The sequence below is a fragment of the Ochotona princeps genome, chromosome 2 (genome assembly GCF_030435755.1).
Source record: "Ochotona princeps isolate mOchPri1 chromosome 2, mOchPri1.hap1, whole genome shotgun sequence".
In the NCBI taxonomy this organism is placed as follows: domain Eukaryota; kingdom Metazoa; phylum Chordata; class Mammalia; order Lagomorpha; family Ochotonidae; genus Ochotona; species Ochotona princeps.
The window spans coordinates 40,339,459-40,356,497 of record NC_080833.1 but is presented as its reverse complement, the minus strand read 5'-3'; the positions used below and the strand labels follow the sequence as shown (position 1 = coordinate 40,356,497).

General features: G+C 36.1%; 1 protein-coding gene across 2 annotated transcripts in view; it reads left to right on the top strand.

The window, feature by feature from the left end:
* Window positions 1–17,039, top strand: part of FAF1 (Fas associated factor 1) — a 387,381-nt gene that overhangs the window by 144,697 nt on the left and 225,645 nt on the right. For both annotated transcript variants that reach the window (XM_004588662.3, XM_058681408.1), the window contains one exon: window positions 235–340. In XM_004588662.3, coding sequence (XP_004588719.2) covers window positions 235–340 — 106 coding nt within the window. The remainder of the gene's footprint in view (window positions 1–234; window positions 341–17,039) is intronic.

Below are 17,039 nucleotides of genomic sequence, written 5' to 3'. Positions count from 1 at the left end.
AAAGTATTTAGAATTGAACTAAAAACACCTTGGTAGAGAAGGAGTTAACAGGTTAGCTCCCCTTGGTTGTTCTCAGCATGCTGTCTTGCCTTTAGAAGCTGAAAAGATGATAACATTGGGCCCAGACTTGCCTGTGTGGAGGTTAGGGTACTCCTGGGGTTTTTGCAGCTAGCTGTAAAGCAAGCCAGAACTTGTTCATCTCTAAGTTCCTTGTTTTTCTTTCAACCCTTTCAGTGCCCTGCAGGAGTCATTAAATCACAACTTCATGCTGATCATCACCCACCGAGAAGTCCAGCGGGAGTACAACCTGAACTTCTCAGGAAGCAGTACCATTCAAGAGGTGAGTTATATCTCACAGCTAAGGAATAAAGGTAGTTCATTATAGCTAATGTTGACCCTGTTAAAGAGGGCTTATCTGTTCTGGTTGGAGACTCTCTTTATGTTTCATTATTGGGTTCTTAGTTTTAATTAACTGGAGCATCAGTGATTACTGTAGATATACCAAATGCCTTGACCTAGAAGATAGATGCTATAAAAAACTCTTGACGATTTTAAAACTAGTCATCTTAAAATCTTATTTTAAAATAACTCATTATGTGATACATTTCATGACTTTATAGTAATTGTTAAAATATGGATTTGGAAATTGTTGACAACATTCACTGTGGAGATTGCTTACATTTTAATTGAAAAGTATCCTAAATATTTTATTTATATCACGTATTGTTTCTTTCTAAAAGGAATTTGAGGAGGCATTTCTTAAACCGTGGAGTCCCAGTGTACAGCGGCAGTTATAAGATCTTGTTGGAGGCTGCCGTTAAGCTCAGAGTCTCTGGAAAGATTCTATTTATAGCATCAATATTGTTTTCAGTGTGGCCAACCAGGGCCACTGTTTCAAAGGAGAACCTCCCCTAAGAGAGAAGAGGTACCTTCTTGGTATGCCTTTGGCCCCACCCACCTAAATGCCAATAATTTATCTCCATGGGGAAATAACTGTTTGGGACTCTGACAAGGGCTTGTGTTTGAAAACACTTCCATAATGGCTATTTGTATTACTCAAATTATGAAAACCACCGTCATTTTGTCTTCTGATTTTTTGTAAAAAGTCGTTCTTAATTTTGGATTATTTGATCAGTTTTCTTCTAAACCACATTGTTTTAAAGAACCACAGATCTGATTATTTTTTAATAATTAAGTCATTTTCACTCTAATCAGAAATATATGAGTTCTTTCAGTAACAGGCTAAATTGTTGACAATTTCCTCTTTCATCGTCGGTGATTCAAGCCAGTGACTCCCAGCTTCAGAATTACTTGCATAGTTTGTTGACTAGCAACTGAAACCTTAGATAATTGTTTATCTGTTAAATTGAATCACAGATTTGAATTGTGTTTCCCCCTAGAATACAGTTTCATTTTTAATATGTCTAATAGATTACTCCATGTTCGAAGTCTTAAATTTTAACTTTTGGAAGAATCATTAAGTTAGATATAATGTTTCTTATGGTTCTCCATAATTACTAAAGGGTCTTTATACAGTACAATCTATTCTCAGAATACTTCTCATTTAATTGAAAAAACGTGATAAATATCATTGTGTTTTTCATTTGAGGAATTTTCAGTTCTTGAACTGAGGAATAGAATAATTCAAGATAGCTAGATATAGAATGTTTTTTTCTTTCTGATTTGAATTTCTACTGCTAAAATTTAACCTTTTCTTTTTAAGAAAACATTGCCAGATTTTTCTAACTTGGGTGTATTTCAACTTTCCCCCACAAGAGGGCAGAAAGGACTATTAAGTTGATAACAAAAATGCCATTCCATGTTTTCAAATTAGCTTCTCTTATATTAACAAAAAGGAGCATAATGGCCAAGTTATTGTTTGATTTACAGATAATTGGCATATTGCAGGGAGGAGACTTAATTTCACCCTTTTAAATTAAACAGGGAGATTTAAAAAGACATAAAATATTCATTAATGTTCGGTGATTATAAAGTAGTGGCATATATTTATTTTGCCTTTATTACTGTTTCGATGGGAAAATACTGCAAATATTTCCGAAATCGAGTTGGCCATACTGACAAGTTGAAATGTTTAAGCAGCGTTAATGCAATCTGCTCACACCTTATATCCTATGCAGAAAGATTCAAAATGACTGCATCAATTATTAAAAGAAATATTTAAAATTCTGTAAATGTGCCATTGTATGCCACAGTTGGCTGAAACTGTTCTCTGTGGCCTGTGTTTTAGGGTACCAAATATATGTTAGCCCTAGGGACTTAAAACAGTACATCCTTTTTCATATCACTTTCTAAATATGTTTAAAGAATATTCCAGAAATATTTTTTGCAAAGACAGATATTCCTGTGTCTTTCTTAGCAAGAGTTGGTATCTTTCTTTCTTTCTTTTTTTTTTTTTTTTGACGTTAATTTATAGTAATTTTTTAAACTGCTGGTTGTCTAGGGGAAAAATTGTAGTTTTCCCTCATGTTTGTTTTGTTATGTGAGTAGACAGCTACACATACGTTCTTTTATTCTGTATAACTTCAGAAAAAAAAGTGAGTGACTTCTCTAGGCCTAGTTCTGTAACTTTCTCCTGCAGTTCATGAAACACCTGTGATGGGGCTGGGTGGTTTCTGGAGATTGGTGCAGTGGTGTGTTCTACAGCCCTGTGACCCATCGTGTATGAGTTCTTACATGTATGAGTTACTTCCTGCTGTCTGATTGGAAGTGAGTATGACTGTACAAGATAAAAATGTCACGTTGGAATACTGTTGTATTTTTATTTTATAAATGCTAGTATTTTTGCTGTTTGTGTGGAATCTTAGTGATGCCTTGTATGCTAAACTGTAAATTAATCCCTATCACCAGTTTCTGGAGTCTCCATTCAGTATTAATACATTCATAAATGAATTCTGACCAATACGGAATAAAGAAAAGAAAGACATTTTTAACAACAACAAATTTTCCTGATCATTTTTTCATAAGAATTTCCCATTTGTGTGATTTAAATGGAAACTTTTTTTTTTAATTTTTGAGGGCCTTACATATTTAAGAGGAAAAAACATGTATAATAATTTTCCCCAAAGAGGGATGTTTCTGTTTAATGAAGTAGAATTGAAAGAGGCACCATGATTTTTGATTTTTAATTAGATAAAAATACATTTTTAAAATTATGAACGCAGAACATAGAACTAAAATGCAGTTTGAGTTTCAAATAAACTCTTCACTACCACATGGTCGTGCAGGTTAGTGGTGCTCAATAATTTGTGTATTTGCTCTTTCCGGCTCTGCAGTCTTGCTTCCCAGTGCGTGACTGGTGTTCTTTGGGTGCTCTAGCTTTAATGTAGCTAGTTATCCAGAGGTTTTAGTTTTCAGTTTGTTTTTGTTTTAAGCTCTTTACAAATCCTACTACTCACAACCCCGCTACCCACCCCATGAGGAGAAAACAGCGATCCTATAAAAGGTCAGAAGGGAGAGAGTTGCCAGCAATCCTAAGAAAAGTCATCTCTTCAATTGGAACACAACAGCTCATAACAATTACCACCTAATATGACATTAAGTTTGTAACTGTCTTTTCTGCCTTTTTTTGAGTGCTACGTTGATAGCTTTTCATACTTTATACATTTCCTTGACAATTTAAACAAGCTTACCATTTTTAAATGAATTTTCCACAGTGAGAATTTATAGTTGTAAGTTGTTGGTTGTGCAGATTCAAGTAATTTTGTCTAATATTCTCAGAACTCTGTTGTATATAGATGCACTTGACATGGGTTATGTTAAGAGGGAATAAGATTTGATTTTCCTTCTGTCTATCATAAATCCAGGTGTGGGAAAGAATGTAAAGTCCCTGAAATCAAGCCAACTTTTCTTGGAAACTGATTGTTTGTTGACTGTCTTACTCTCCCAGAAGCTTCTGTTAGGCAAACTAGCCACTTTTCTTTGTAGATGTAGTCCACACTTGATCTTAGCCAAGAGGCCCAGAAGCGATGTAGATGTAGTCCAAAGGTAAAGAATTTACACAGCACCCAGAATTCGAATGATACAGTTTAAGTATTTATTGCTGAATCATAGATTATCTTATTTTATAATTATGCTTACCTATTACAACGGAAACTTTATGCATAGCTATTGAAATTATTTAAATGTTTTCCCAAGTTTCATTTGACTTCCAAATGCTTAGTTCTCAATGGGAAAAAGGAGGGGGGTGGAATTTGAAAGCCTATAATGAGATATATTGCAGGGCGTGGTAAAATATTTCACTGGTAGTATTGTGTTATATATATGTTAATAATTAAATGGGAAATAATAGAGTTTAGATTAGTATCGAGAAGTGAGTTAAATATATGAATTGTAGCAGTCTGAAACCTCATAGGTATAAGGAATTGTGAAATTATGCGGTTAACCTTGCTGATTCTGAAAATTTGAACCTCACATCAGGTTTTGTATGTTGTGACTACTTTTCTACTTGCTACTTTTTCAATTTGCTTGATGTATATTTTGGGCTATTTCCTCCAGTGCTGTTAGCCAGTAACAGTAATTAAATATGTAGTCTTCACAGATTGTACTAATGAGCAATCTTCTAATAGTGGGTTGACTATAATGTCTTAAATTACATGGCTTTCTGTAAATGTTTTAAGTATTGGGTGTTTTTATAGTTTAATGTTTGTTTATTTTCCAGAGAGGGGGGAGTACTGGCACAGAACTGAAGCTTGGGGAGCTGAAAATATACATATGCAAAAGAGTAAATTAAGTTGTGCACTTATTTAATTAAAGTTTAAGTCGTTTCTTTTTAGTGCAAAATAAATGGCATAGAGTAGCCCAATTAGGGTGAACAATTTTAATTAGTTTATAGTTTTTTTTATTTCAAAATCACAAGATATGCCCTAGAAAGAATGAAAGAGGTGTAATGTCTTAAACATCTGGAAGTGAATTCAAGTCTTTATCCAGTTTTCTGAAAGGGAAATTATTGAGATTCTTTTAAATGTGTTTATGTATTATGAGTTTCAAGATGCATTTTAAAGCAGATCTGTTCATAACATGCCACATCAAATGAACAAACCAGTAATTATCATTTTACAAGTATTGAGACTGTTGGTGATTCATAATAAATTGTCCCTTTATAAAATAATTTTATGTATTATTTGCAATGCAACTTTTTAGAATGGCAAGAATTTTTAATTTTTCTTCCTCTGAAAGTATTTTAGAATAATTTGTGTTGGGAATATTTTTCATTTCATGTGTCTTCACCTGCATCTCAAGAAGATAAAAACAATGAAATTTTGTTAAGAATTAAAGATACTGTGATAGCCCTTTGTTACTTAGATTCTAATATCTTAGCCAGGCACATTTCACAATCTGATTTGTGTGTTGGTAGTTTTGAAACGCCTAGGTTAAGGGAAATTATGTTCAGTTATCAGAAACTAATAAACATAAGACATTTTTTATATGCAAGAAAAGGCAGAGAGTAAATAATTGCACTGGTGACCAATACTGTAATAATCCTGTTTTACAATATGCACTTGACAGGTTGTAATAGTGCTAATTGAAGAGACTAATTCACACTTGCTTCATTCCATTCAAAGGCAAAATCAGCAGCTTGTTTTGCTTTTGACCAGATGGTCCTCATGAACACCTACTGTGCACTTTAAGTGCTTTACTAGAATTACAAAGGCTGGGGGCTGTGTTCGACTCCAAATGATTTGAGAAGAGATGGGTGGGGGGGTTACCTCTGTGCTCAATGGATTTGGTGCAAGTAAATTAATTCTAGTGGGCCCATTACACACTGAGCCCCCTTTTCAAAGCTCTGAGCCTCCTGGCTTGTTCTGTAGCAATGAGAAAGAGAAAGAGAAAGGCAGATTACTGCAAACAGAAATAAAAAAAAGGAGTATGAAAGGGAGAAAAGAGGCCTTGAAGCCTTTCATATCATTTGAGTTTTTCAAGTGCGTTATTTTTGGGGAGGGTGGACGTATGAAAAGCCAATTGGAGTTTTTTTTGTTTTAAAGTGCGCTATTTAAGCACCATGAATATAGGCTGAAGAGCAACAGTTGACTGAGTTTACTGTGGTGAAGCTTTGTGTCCGAGGATGAATCAAATTCATTATATTCAACTCTTTGTGTTTTAACATGAATGTAGGGTTAGTTTCACAAGACTGTGTCTGTTTAGGATAATTATAATTTAATATTTTCCTTTCATAAAGTTATCACTGTAGATGTCTAAAATTTTAATCAAAGCAGATTTTGTACATTGACTTTGAAGCACCCTGACAGTTTAAAATTCAAAGGAAAGCTTTTTTAGATTTCAAAAGAAAAGATTCATTCTAATGGCATCGAAGCAGAGATTATTATAACTAATTAGAAGTCACACATCTGTTAGCTTTTGGTTTGTGACTTGTTTATGTATTTTTTTGAGTAAAATATATATTTTAAAAATAGATTGCTGTTATTGAGTGGACATGTAGGATAAAATGCACTTAACCGAGAACCATTTATTTGAACCAACAATGTTTGCAAAACTGTGCATGGTCTCATAAAAATATGTAATATAATAAAATGCATTAAGTGTTAATTTGAATTGTATAATCAGTAACCTTAAGTTGAAATATACTGCCAAGCAACATTTTCCGCAGTTCTGTTAACTCTGGTTACAAACCGAAATTGTTATGAAATAACAATATATGTACAAATCCAGTTTGTGTAAATTTGTGCTCATTCCTTTAAAGCCTTTCATGTATAATTTTGTTGTTTGGCAGATTGACACTAATTATTTTTATAAGCTGTATGGGTTAAGATACAAGATATCAAATTTGGGAATATATGTTAGTGTGTTTTTATAGTTTTAGGATGAATTCTGGTGATAGTTTAGTTGAATGATTTACTTTTTTAGTTAGCACTGACATTAACCAACATCATTGTAATTTTAATTATAGCTGTTAGCAAAGATTACAACAAAAATATACCAGTACTGCATAAAGAGATTATTAGTTCATAGTATTTTCTGATTTTAGTTCATCTATTTAAATGGCTGTCTAGAATTTATGTTTTTGATAAGCATAATGGATCAATATGTTTTTGATGGCAACATGGTTTTAATTACATTCTTTGAGAATAAAATACAAAAATATCTTCTGAAATCTTTTATTTCTCAAGTACTTTTAATTGGAGAATGTATTTTGCTTTCTTTGATATTTGAAATAAAATTTGGTTGATTTTCTTTTGCAGTCATTACTTTAGGAACTGTTCATTGAAGTGTAAATTGTGGTTAGAAGAAATATAAAGGGAATTGCCAAACCTTCAAACAACAAAATATTCAATGAAATTTTTAGTCAGTGAAGTGTTAATGAATTGATAGCCTTAATCAAGAAAAAGCTGAAGATTGATAACTTAATGAATTAAAATTTTTTTTTTCAGTTCACTTTTTAAAATAAAGCTTTGTTATTGGTCCAGTAAAAGGTATCTTTAAAACCAAAACTTCAGTTAGCAGATGTAGGTTCATCATGATCAGGCAGTTACTTCCTTAGGTAGGGCTAGTTCTTTGGTTTCACAGAATAGTGGTTGGAACGTTTCTCCAAATGAAGAAAAGTTTATTTCATTATTAAAATATTAATCCTTGCATTCTTGAATGCCAGACAAGGGTCTATCTTGCAAGAGTAAGGGTTCCAAAAGGTTGCAGTTTCTTCATATAGGCTACCATTTTGCTTAAACTGAAACATAGTTTACCTATTAAGTATCTGTCCTCCAGCTGTAATATAAAGAATGAACTCATTTTTCTTGACACTTCAGGAAAACGTGAATAAACTCATTGCTCGTGACATTTGTGCAGAATGAACAAACAAGGGAATTAGATCAGAGTTTGCTAAATGAATATAAAGTGCTCAAAAACATAAGCCAGACTAAGATTAAGTATATTAAGATAGGATTTGTGTGTAAAAATTATTTATGTGTTTATCCTTAGTGGCCAGTAATTATTTGACCATAGCCTTTTAAAATATCGAATCATGATAGTTTTTATTTTACCCAGTATGTGTTTAATTGTATTAGTGTAATGCATTCAGGAAATTAGAATTTTTCACGCACATACACTGTGATAAATAAACCTTTAATGAAATCATATTATTTAATTTCAGGCTATAATACTGTGTTACTACCAATAGATTCCCTTTTAAATTTTTTTAAGAAAGGAGGCATTAAAAGCTCATAGCAAATATTTTGAATTAATGACAAAATGTATTTATTCCTTGCTTTGTAGTCCTTGCGTGACCAGACAGTAGAGTGCTGGATTGTTCTAAGGTTTTACAGCTGCAAGGCAAAAGCATCTGTTCACGGCAAAGCCGACATTGTTTAATTTTGACACTGACTTTTCCATGCATCTTGTACCAAGCACTGGATTAGATGCGACTAAGATGAAATTTGTTTTAAGTTGCTCCCAAAGTGCAGCTGCCCCGATACATGGCCTGATAGCTTAACCAAAACAGACAGACAAGGGATCAGTCAGAATATTTGTATAGCAGGACGTCAGTGGGGTAGGGAGGCTCAGAGGAAGAATGTGAATGATACTATATATCCTTAATAACTGAAAAAGTTTATGGGCTTCTTTGGTGTGTATAAAGAGTACCCCTTTTTAAAGCAATAAAACTGTTATTAAATGTTTCATTTGTAAAGCTGAATTATAACAGTAAAGTATTTAAGGTAGCCTTGTGTGTACGTGACACTATTTTTCATAATAAATTGCAAGGAAAATGGTTAATTTATTGGTCACTGAAGTAGTAATTGACTGAAAATTAAATCCATTCTGAAATGGCTTTGCTAAATCTTGAGAAATGGACATTTTTTACAGAATGATAATTTTTCTTTAATGTTTCAAGTGAATGAAAAATGAAAGAGCACCTCACTTCCCAGGTTTCCTGGGATTGTGTGAATTTCTACCCAGCTGGTCCAAATTGATTGATACTGGGCCAAATATTTGTCTGCCTACATTTCAAAGTCTATAATTTGCTAATGAATTGTGGTAATAATCTTTCATCATACATGAAAGATTTAGCCAAACAATTTGCTAAGTATGTATTTTGATCATAAATTTTTTGGCCTTACACCAAGCTTTACATCTATTTTACAGATTATGCATTAGTAGGCTGTTGGGGCCAGTGGGAAAAATAATACTGAATATGGACACTTGATAGAAAAGGATGAGGAAGGGAGAGAAGAAGGTACTTTGGGAAAAAATAATGCTGGGCAAGGCCTGAGTGACAGAGGAACACAAATTATATCTGTACTTAGAGTACAAAATAGGATTTAGAAACACCCAGCAGGGTTGTAGCCTGCAGTGTCTAGAGCCATGGAATCCATGTAGATGAACACAAGGAAGGAATCTTTACTCCTTCAACTACGGCTATTCTACGTGTTGATTGTGAATACATTTTAAGAACTCGATGGAGATTTTGAGTAATTGACATCATAAAAATAAAGGCCAAATGTTTGGTGGCGGTGTTTTTATTTTAAAAATCCAATGAATAAATAAACCGATTTCAGTAGCTGACAGGAGCTCCCAGTTTTAAAATGTTTATACCTATTTAGGACAATATTTTCTTCTTCCAAAATAAAGACCTTACAAAGAAAAATTGGGCTTACATTTGTGAAGTGATATGCACCATTAAGTAATCCCTACTTAAGAAAGTGCAAACTTTCTGTAGGTGTTTTTGGAGAGAAGGATAAAATATACTCCACAGGAAGTCTAGGATTACCCTGTGTAATGAAAGGGCAGAAAACAAATGTTCAAAATAAGACTCTTATGCAATTTATCTTTCATTGTTACAGATCAAAAAAATACCATAACTTTCTATTTGACTATTATCCGGATTGTTTTCATATCATCTATGAAGAGAATATTAAATAATATTGATAAAATTTCCTTTTATTTTCCATTTGATAGCAAGTAGATTTTTTAAAAATGAATTTTATCATGTAGAGACAAATCGATGTATAATAATAATAATAAAGAAATGGGCCTTCTTTTTATACATTTTTAAAGATACGCAACTCTAGAATTATTGGATTCCTGCTAGACCTTTTTAATAAAACTGCAGATGGGGGGGTCCTTGTTTTTGTTATTGTTTTGTTTTGTTTTGTTTTCTGAGTATACAATTATAGAAGAGATCTGCTGTTGTTAGGAAGATAATAATGAAAATCACATTTAATTAAAATTAGTATTAACTGAGATAAATAGAATGATTCCTGACTTTTTTGAAAAAAAAAAAAAGAAAGAAAAAAAGAAAACTCAGCTCCAGAAACCAATATTAGGTTATGTACCAAAATTCAAACTATACATTTACCATTTGTTTCTATTCACTTTTTTGTTCTGTTTTCAAAAGCACTTTGCATTTACATATCTGCCTTTTCATGATGAAAATATGAAATATTCCCTCTTAAAAGGCCTGTGGATAATGTGCTATAAAATTGCATGATGGGAAAGAAAGTGTTAAGTATCACTTTTTTTCTGTTGAATTGGAAGTTATTTCCCGTATTATAATCATTTACAAGGGAATTTTAATAAGTTGCTTTTTAAAGATATATTTTTTTATTGCTAATGAAAATTTTTGTGCATGATGACACTCTGCTTGAATTTGAAATAACAAAAATAAAGTCTCCAAGAGTCTTGATTTGCACTGGTAATTATAATTTAAATATTGTAAACAATTTTTCTATGTAATAAATGGAGTAATGTACAAAACATGGCTCTAAAGTAAGTGTAATTGATATGTTAACATGTGTATGTCATAAACAGAAGCACATGTTAACTGTGAAACGAGTTTACTTTGCTGGTAATACATGTGTCATTTATTGCTCAGAGGTTATTCTTCTAACTAGCTTTAGATCTTATAATGCTCTGGGCCTGGCGGCGTGGCCTAGCGGCTAAAGTCCTCGCCTTGAATGCCTTGGGATCCCATATGGGCGCCGGTTCTAATCCCGGCAGCTCCACTGCCCATCCAGCTCCCTGCTTGTGGCCTGGGAAAGCAGTCGAGGAAGGCCCAAAGATTTGGGACCCTGCACCCATGTGTGAGAGACCTGGGGGAGGTTCCTGGTTCCCGGCTTCGGATCGGCGCAGCACTGGCCGTTGCAGCTCACTTGGGGAGTGAATCATCAGATGGAAGATCTTCCTCTCTGTCTCTCGTCCTCTCTGTATATCTGACTTTGTAATAAAATAAATAAATCTTTAAAAAAAATGAATCTTATAATGCTCCCGATGGGTCCCCCTCCGCGCTGCCCTGGCTCTGCCTTTATGGCCAATCTTGTGAAGTATGGAAATTGATTTGTTGAAATTATCAGAAGTAGTTTGAAGTCAAGTGACTATTGAATCTGAGTGAATTTGTGTTCTTTAGGTTAGGCGACTTTTGCTTGAGTCGCTTCCCTCTCTGTGAGCATGCACCTGTCACAGGCACACCACTCTCATTTGCAGTTGTCTGTTTTTGTTTATTTCTTCTGTTATGCTTTGTATACCTTAAAAAGGGGGAAAGTATTAAGTTCATTTTTTCAATCACAGGGCCCATCACTGAATTTATCATATAGCAGTTGTGTCCAGTGAATGTCTTAATTGAAAAAAGAAGGATCTAGGCCCGGCGGCGTGGCCTAGCAGCTAAAGTCCTTGCCTTAACGTGCCAGGATCCCGTATGGGCACCGGGTTCCAGTCCCAGCAGCTCCACTTCCCATCCAGCTCCCTGCTTGTGGCCTGGGAAAGCAGTCGAGGACAGCCCAGAGCTTTGGGACCCTGCACCCGCGTGGGAGACCTGGAAGAGGTTCCTGGTTCCCGGCTTCGGATCGGCACAGCACCGGCCGTTGCGGTCACTTGGGGAGTAAATCATCGGACAGAAGATCTTGCTCTCTGTCTCTCCTCCTCTGTGTATATCTGACTTTGTAATAAAAATGAATAAAATCTTAAAAAAAAAAAAAAAAAAGGAAGGATCTGAAAAACAATGAGTTTATTGCTGAAAGCTTTTGTAAAGAAAAGTAATGCAATATATTTCAATATTTTAAGCAGTTCATGTGTTCCTGTTGAAATAAGCATATTCTTTTAGGGTGTGATACTCCTATCTCTTTGATTTGATTGTATTTCTTAATAGTGTAGCTGAGATAGCTTGTTCAAGAAGGTGCAAAATAAAACTTTAAAATACACTTATGTATTTCTTTTATTAATTTTTAAAAAGATTTGTCTTTATTGGAAAATCAGATTTACAGAGAAGGAGAGACAGAAAGATCTTCCATCTGCTGATTCACTCCCCAAGTGGCCACCAGAGCCAGAGCTGAGCTGATCTGAAGCCAGAAGCCAGAAGCTTCTTCCTGGTTTCCCAGGGGCATTCCAGCAGAGAGCTGGATTGGAAGTGAAGTAGCGGGCCCGGCGCAATAGCCTAGACATTAAGTTCCTTGCCTTGCGTCCGCCAGGATCCCATATTGCCGCCGGTTCTAATCCTAGCAGCCCTGCTTCCCATCCAGCTCCCTGTTTGTGGCCTGGGAAAGCAGTTGAGGATGGCCCAAAGCCTTGGGACCCTGCACCCGCGTGGGAGATCTGGAAGAGCTCCTGGCTCCTGGCTTTGGATTGACTCAGCTCTAGCCGTTGCGGCCACTTGGGGAGTGAACCATCAGACAGAAGATCTTCCTCTCTGTCTCTCCTCCTCTCTGTATATCCACCTTTCCAATAAAAAAAAATCTTAAAAAAAAGAAGTGGGCCCGGCGGCATGGCCTAGCGGCTAAAGTCCTCGCCTTGAACCCACCGGGATCCCATATGGGCACCGGTTCTTAACCCGGCAGCTCCACTTCCCATCCAGCTCCCTGCTTGTGGCCTGGGAAAGCAGTCGAGGACGGCCCAAAGATTTGGGACCCTGCACCCGCGTGGCAGACCTGGAAGAGGTTCCTGGTTCCCAGCATCGGATCGGCGCATACTGGCCCGTTGCGGCTCACTTTGGGAGTGAGGCATCGGATGGAAGATCTTCCTCTCTGTCTCTCCTTCTCTCTGTATGTCCGGCTTTCCAATAATAATAAATCTTAAAAAAAAAAAAAAAAGAAGAAGTGATGGAGCCACAACATGATCCAGTTCTGCTAGGCGATGCAACCTCACAGGCAGTGCACTCCACTTCAATGCTGGGTCCTAGCTAGATTGTTTAAGAAGGTATACTAAATTGGGGGACGCACTGTTACACATTGTACTCAAATGAACGATAGTCAAGTGACAGTTACTTAGCTTATGATAATGGAAGGATTATTGTACTAGGACATGAGAAACCTTAGTTTTAATGTTCCTGCCACTGACAAGCCACATACATGATTTTTTATTTAGCTCTGAGTGGCTTGATTTTCACTTAAAAATTTTTTTTTGAAGTTTTCATAGTTTATACCTGCAACAATTGATTTTTTTTGCCAATCAAAATATAAAATATCTTGCATCCTTAAAAGAAGCAACAATCATTTAAAAGGAGAGAAGCACTGTAATTAGTATCAGAAATATGAAACGATGAAAAGACTGACACTTCTTTCCCTCCAAAGAGCCTATGATAAAAAGAAAAACAAATAGAAAATGATTAAGATAGAGGTGATACAATAGAAATGTACACTAAATTCAATGGAAAATAGGATTTGATGCATGTCTACTCAAAGCCTGGGTCATCCATGAAACATGGAAGACAAGTTGAAGAGTTTTCATGTTCTAAAATTTGATGATTACATGTTAATTTCCAAGTCTCATATGTATTTCAAATGAGCCATTTGTGAGTATGTATGAGAAGGAGTGAAAATGAGAAAACTTGCCCAGTCGAAAGTTACTGTGTATGTGCCACTGTGAACTATAAATATTCTTTTAATTCTTGAGATGTTAAGAAATTTAGGGTTGAAATGTTTTCTGTTGCCATGGTGAATTTTTATTCAGTATGAATTCCTATTCAAGATTTTAAATTTTTTTTCCTCCTAAATAGTAAAAATATTTTATTTTCATCCTAGGGAAGACTTTTCTTTATATGCATTTGGTGCAATAGAATATTAAATGTAAATTGCTCACACATTACAAGTGATTTCCCTGTTGTTAAGATACATGTATTTGAAAGGCAGAGTTGCAGTGAAGTGGAGAGACAAAGAGATATCTTCTATCCACTGGCTCACTCTTGTAAAAGCTGCAGCAGCCAGCGCTGGGCCAGGCTCAAGCCAAGAGGTTGGGTCTCCATCCAGCTGTCCCCCTTGGTTGACTGGAGTGTGAATATTTGAGCCATCATCTGCTGTCTTCCCACATTCATTATAAGGGAACCGGATCTGAAATGGAGCAGCTGGGACTTCAACTGACACTCATATGGGATGTGGGAATCACATAGGTGACACATGTATGTCCATCGGATATAATGCTGGATCCAAATCTTTATTTTAAAAAAAAGATAGATTTCATAATATCGAGAGGAAGTAGAAGGAGAATAATTTTTACTTCATAGGTATTTGCAAGTGTTTTATTCAGAGATTCCTTAAGTCTATGATTTTCTGATTGTTGGTCTTTAAAGTTCATATTACTTCATTGAACAGGAGTGTGTAGGAAGCTCCACATAAAGTTACTGCTTTGTAGTTTTCTTCCCTCTTCCTGCATTAGTTCATTTGATTTTTATAGCATCTATTATGTCAGCCCACTGCATTTGGCTGTACAGGTTGAAAACAGAACTGTGGAAACTACATCATGCATGTCTTGATGAGAATGTGAGGATGGAACCTGATAGTCAACTCTTCCAAGTGTATTGAGTTACTGAGGCAGAGTACAAGAATAATTCCAAAGTTTATGGAAGGTGAAATGAAAGCATGAGTTTATTTTAATGTAAAATTTTGGACTCCATGTATAGTTTCTTCATAAAACACGTTTTCCATACGTTTCGGAGTACCTGCCTATAAATAAATAAATGGTACATGAGTTGACAATAAAGTCTGTTGGCTTGGGTGTCCTGCATCTGGTTACACTTCTGCTTGGTACAGCTGCATCCCATATTGGAGTGCCCAGGTTTGAGTCCCACCTTTACTTCTGATTCAGTTTCCTGCTAATGTCAGTGGGTTGCAACAGGTCAACCATGCAGGAGACCCTGATGGAGTTTCTGGTTCCTGAACGTAGACTGACCCAGACCTGGCTGGTAGAGGCATTTAGGGAGTGAACCAACCTATGATAGATGTGTTCTCCCCCCCCTCCCTCTTCCCGGACCTCTATTTTTCCCCTCTTTCCCCTTCCCTCTCCCACCCTTTCGTCTCTCCCTTTTTCTCTCCCTCCCTGCTTCCCTCTGTCTTCCTCTTTCTTTCACCCTCGCTACCCCTCTGTCACGCTGCCTTTCAAATGAATAAAATGAATAAATATTAAAAAGTAAAGTCATTGCTTCCCCCATTGTATGATTTGTAGTGCTTTTGAAAAGTGATTCTGTTACCTAAATTCACTGATACAGTCTGTAATGCAGCCTTAGGCTTTCTAACCTCCTTGTCTTTTACTACATCGACTCTTACCTCTTATATAAGCATCATATTAGACATATCGATTAATTGTGGAATTGAAAATGAGGCAGTAATGTAGCAAATTTAAGCTGCTTTCTATAAAAGTTATTCTTTCTGTCATTGAGTCTTGTATTTTACCAAGTGATATTTACTTGTCCTTTCATAAGGATTTGAGGAGTGGACTTTTGACCCAGCAATTATGACTTTGTATGTATCTAAGACATCATCTTGGGTCCTTTTTTTTTTTTTTTTTTGGACAAATATTCTATTGAAGTTACTAATTGTATAGTCCTGAAACCAAGTCCTGTCAGTGAGAAAAAAAGATGATTATTAAGCAATCAGTAATTTTATGACTCTTATAACTGGTTCACAGCTTCAAATCATTTGTCCCATGTGTCGAGCATAGTTTTCAAATTGTGCCTTTTTTTAGGAGAGACATTTTACCGTCATAACTTGAGTGTGTCTTTAATCTCTACTTCGTTAAGATATGTGATTTTTTTTCTGCCCGAATACCTGGGCTGTGATTGAAACACTGTTGAATTAATGAACAACACCTGCTTGAGTATACTGGCTGCTTTATTTCTCCATTGCCTGATCTTTGTCCGGAGGAGAGTTAGTTTCTGAATTAGTATATTTTGGGGATTCAGGTTTTTTGTTTGCTTGTTTGTTTTTTAAAGACTGATTTATTTTCACTGGAAAGGCAAACTTACACAGAGAAGGAAATTTAGAGAAAGATCTTCTGTCCACTGTTTCACTCCCCAAGTGGATGCAATGGCCACAGCTGAGCTGATCTGAAGCCAGGAGCTGCTTCCAGGTCTCCCATGTGGTTGCAGGTCTCTGAGCTATCTTCTACTGCTTTCCCATGCTACAAGTAGGGAGTTGGATGGGAAGTGGAGCAGCCAGGACATGAACCGGCACATGTATGGGATCCTGACCGATGGGAGGCGAGGATCTAAATTGGGTTATCACACTAGGCTTTGGGGACTGAGTTTTTAAATGGTCTTTGTCAGAGACTGTAATTTCTTTTCACTTCAGATTTTGAAAACCATGTCACCTCTGAGCCCAATGGAAATCGAGGTTGTAAAACATATCTTTCCTTATCACAGTATGGATGACATTTCGACCTGTTATGTTCTTGTTAAGCTAATCTTTCAATGGCTTTGCTGCCTGCTAAATTGTTTGCCATTTATTCTTTTTTTTTTAAAGATTTATTTATTTTTATTACAAAGTCAGATATACAGAGAGGAGGAGAGACAGAGAGGAAGATCCTCTGTCCGATGATCTACTCCCAAAGTGAGCCACAACGGCCGGTGCGCGCCGATCTGAAGCCAGGAGCCAGGAACCTCCTCCAGGTCTCCCACGCGGGTGCAGGGTCCCAGTGCTATGGGCCGTCCTCTCCTGCTTTCCCAGGCCACAAGCAGGGAGCTGGATGGGAAGTGGAGCTGCCGGGATTAGAACCGGTGCCCATATGGGATCCTGGTGGGTTCAAGGCGAGGACTTTAGCCGCTAGGCCATGCCGCCGGGCCCTTGCCATTTTTTCTTTTACTAACTAACTCA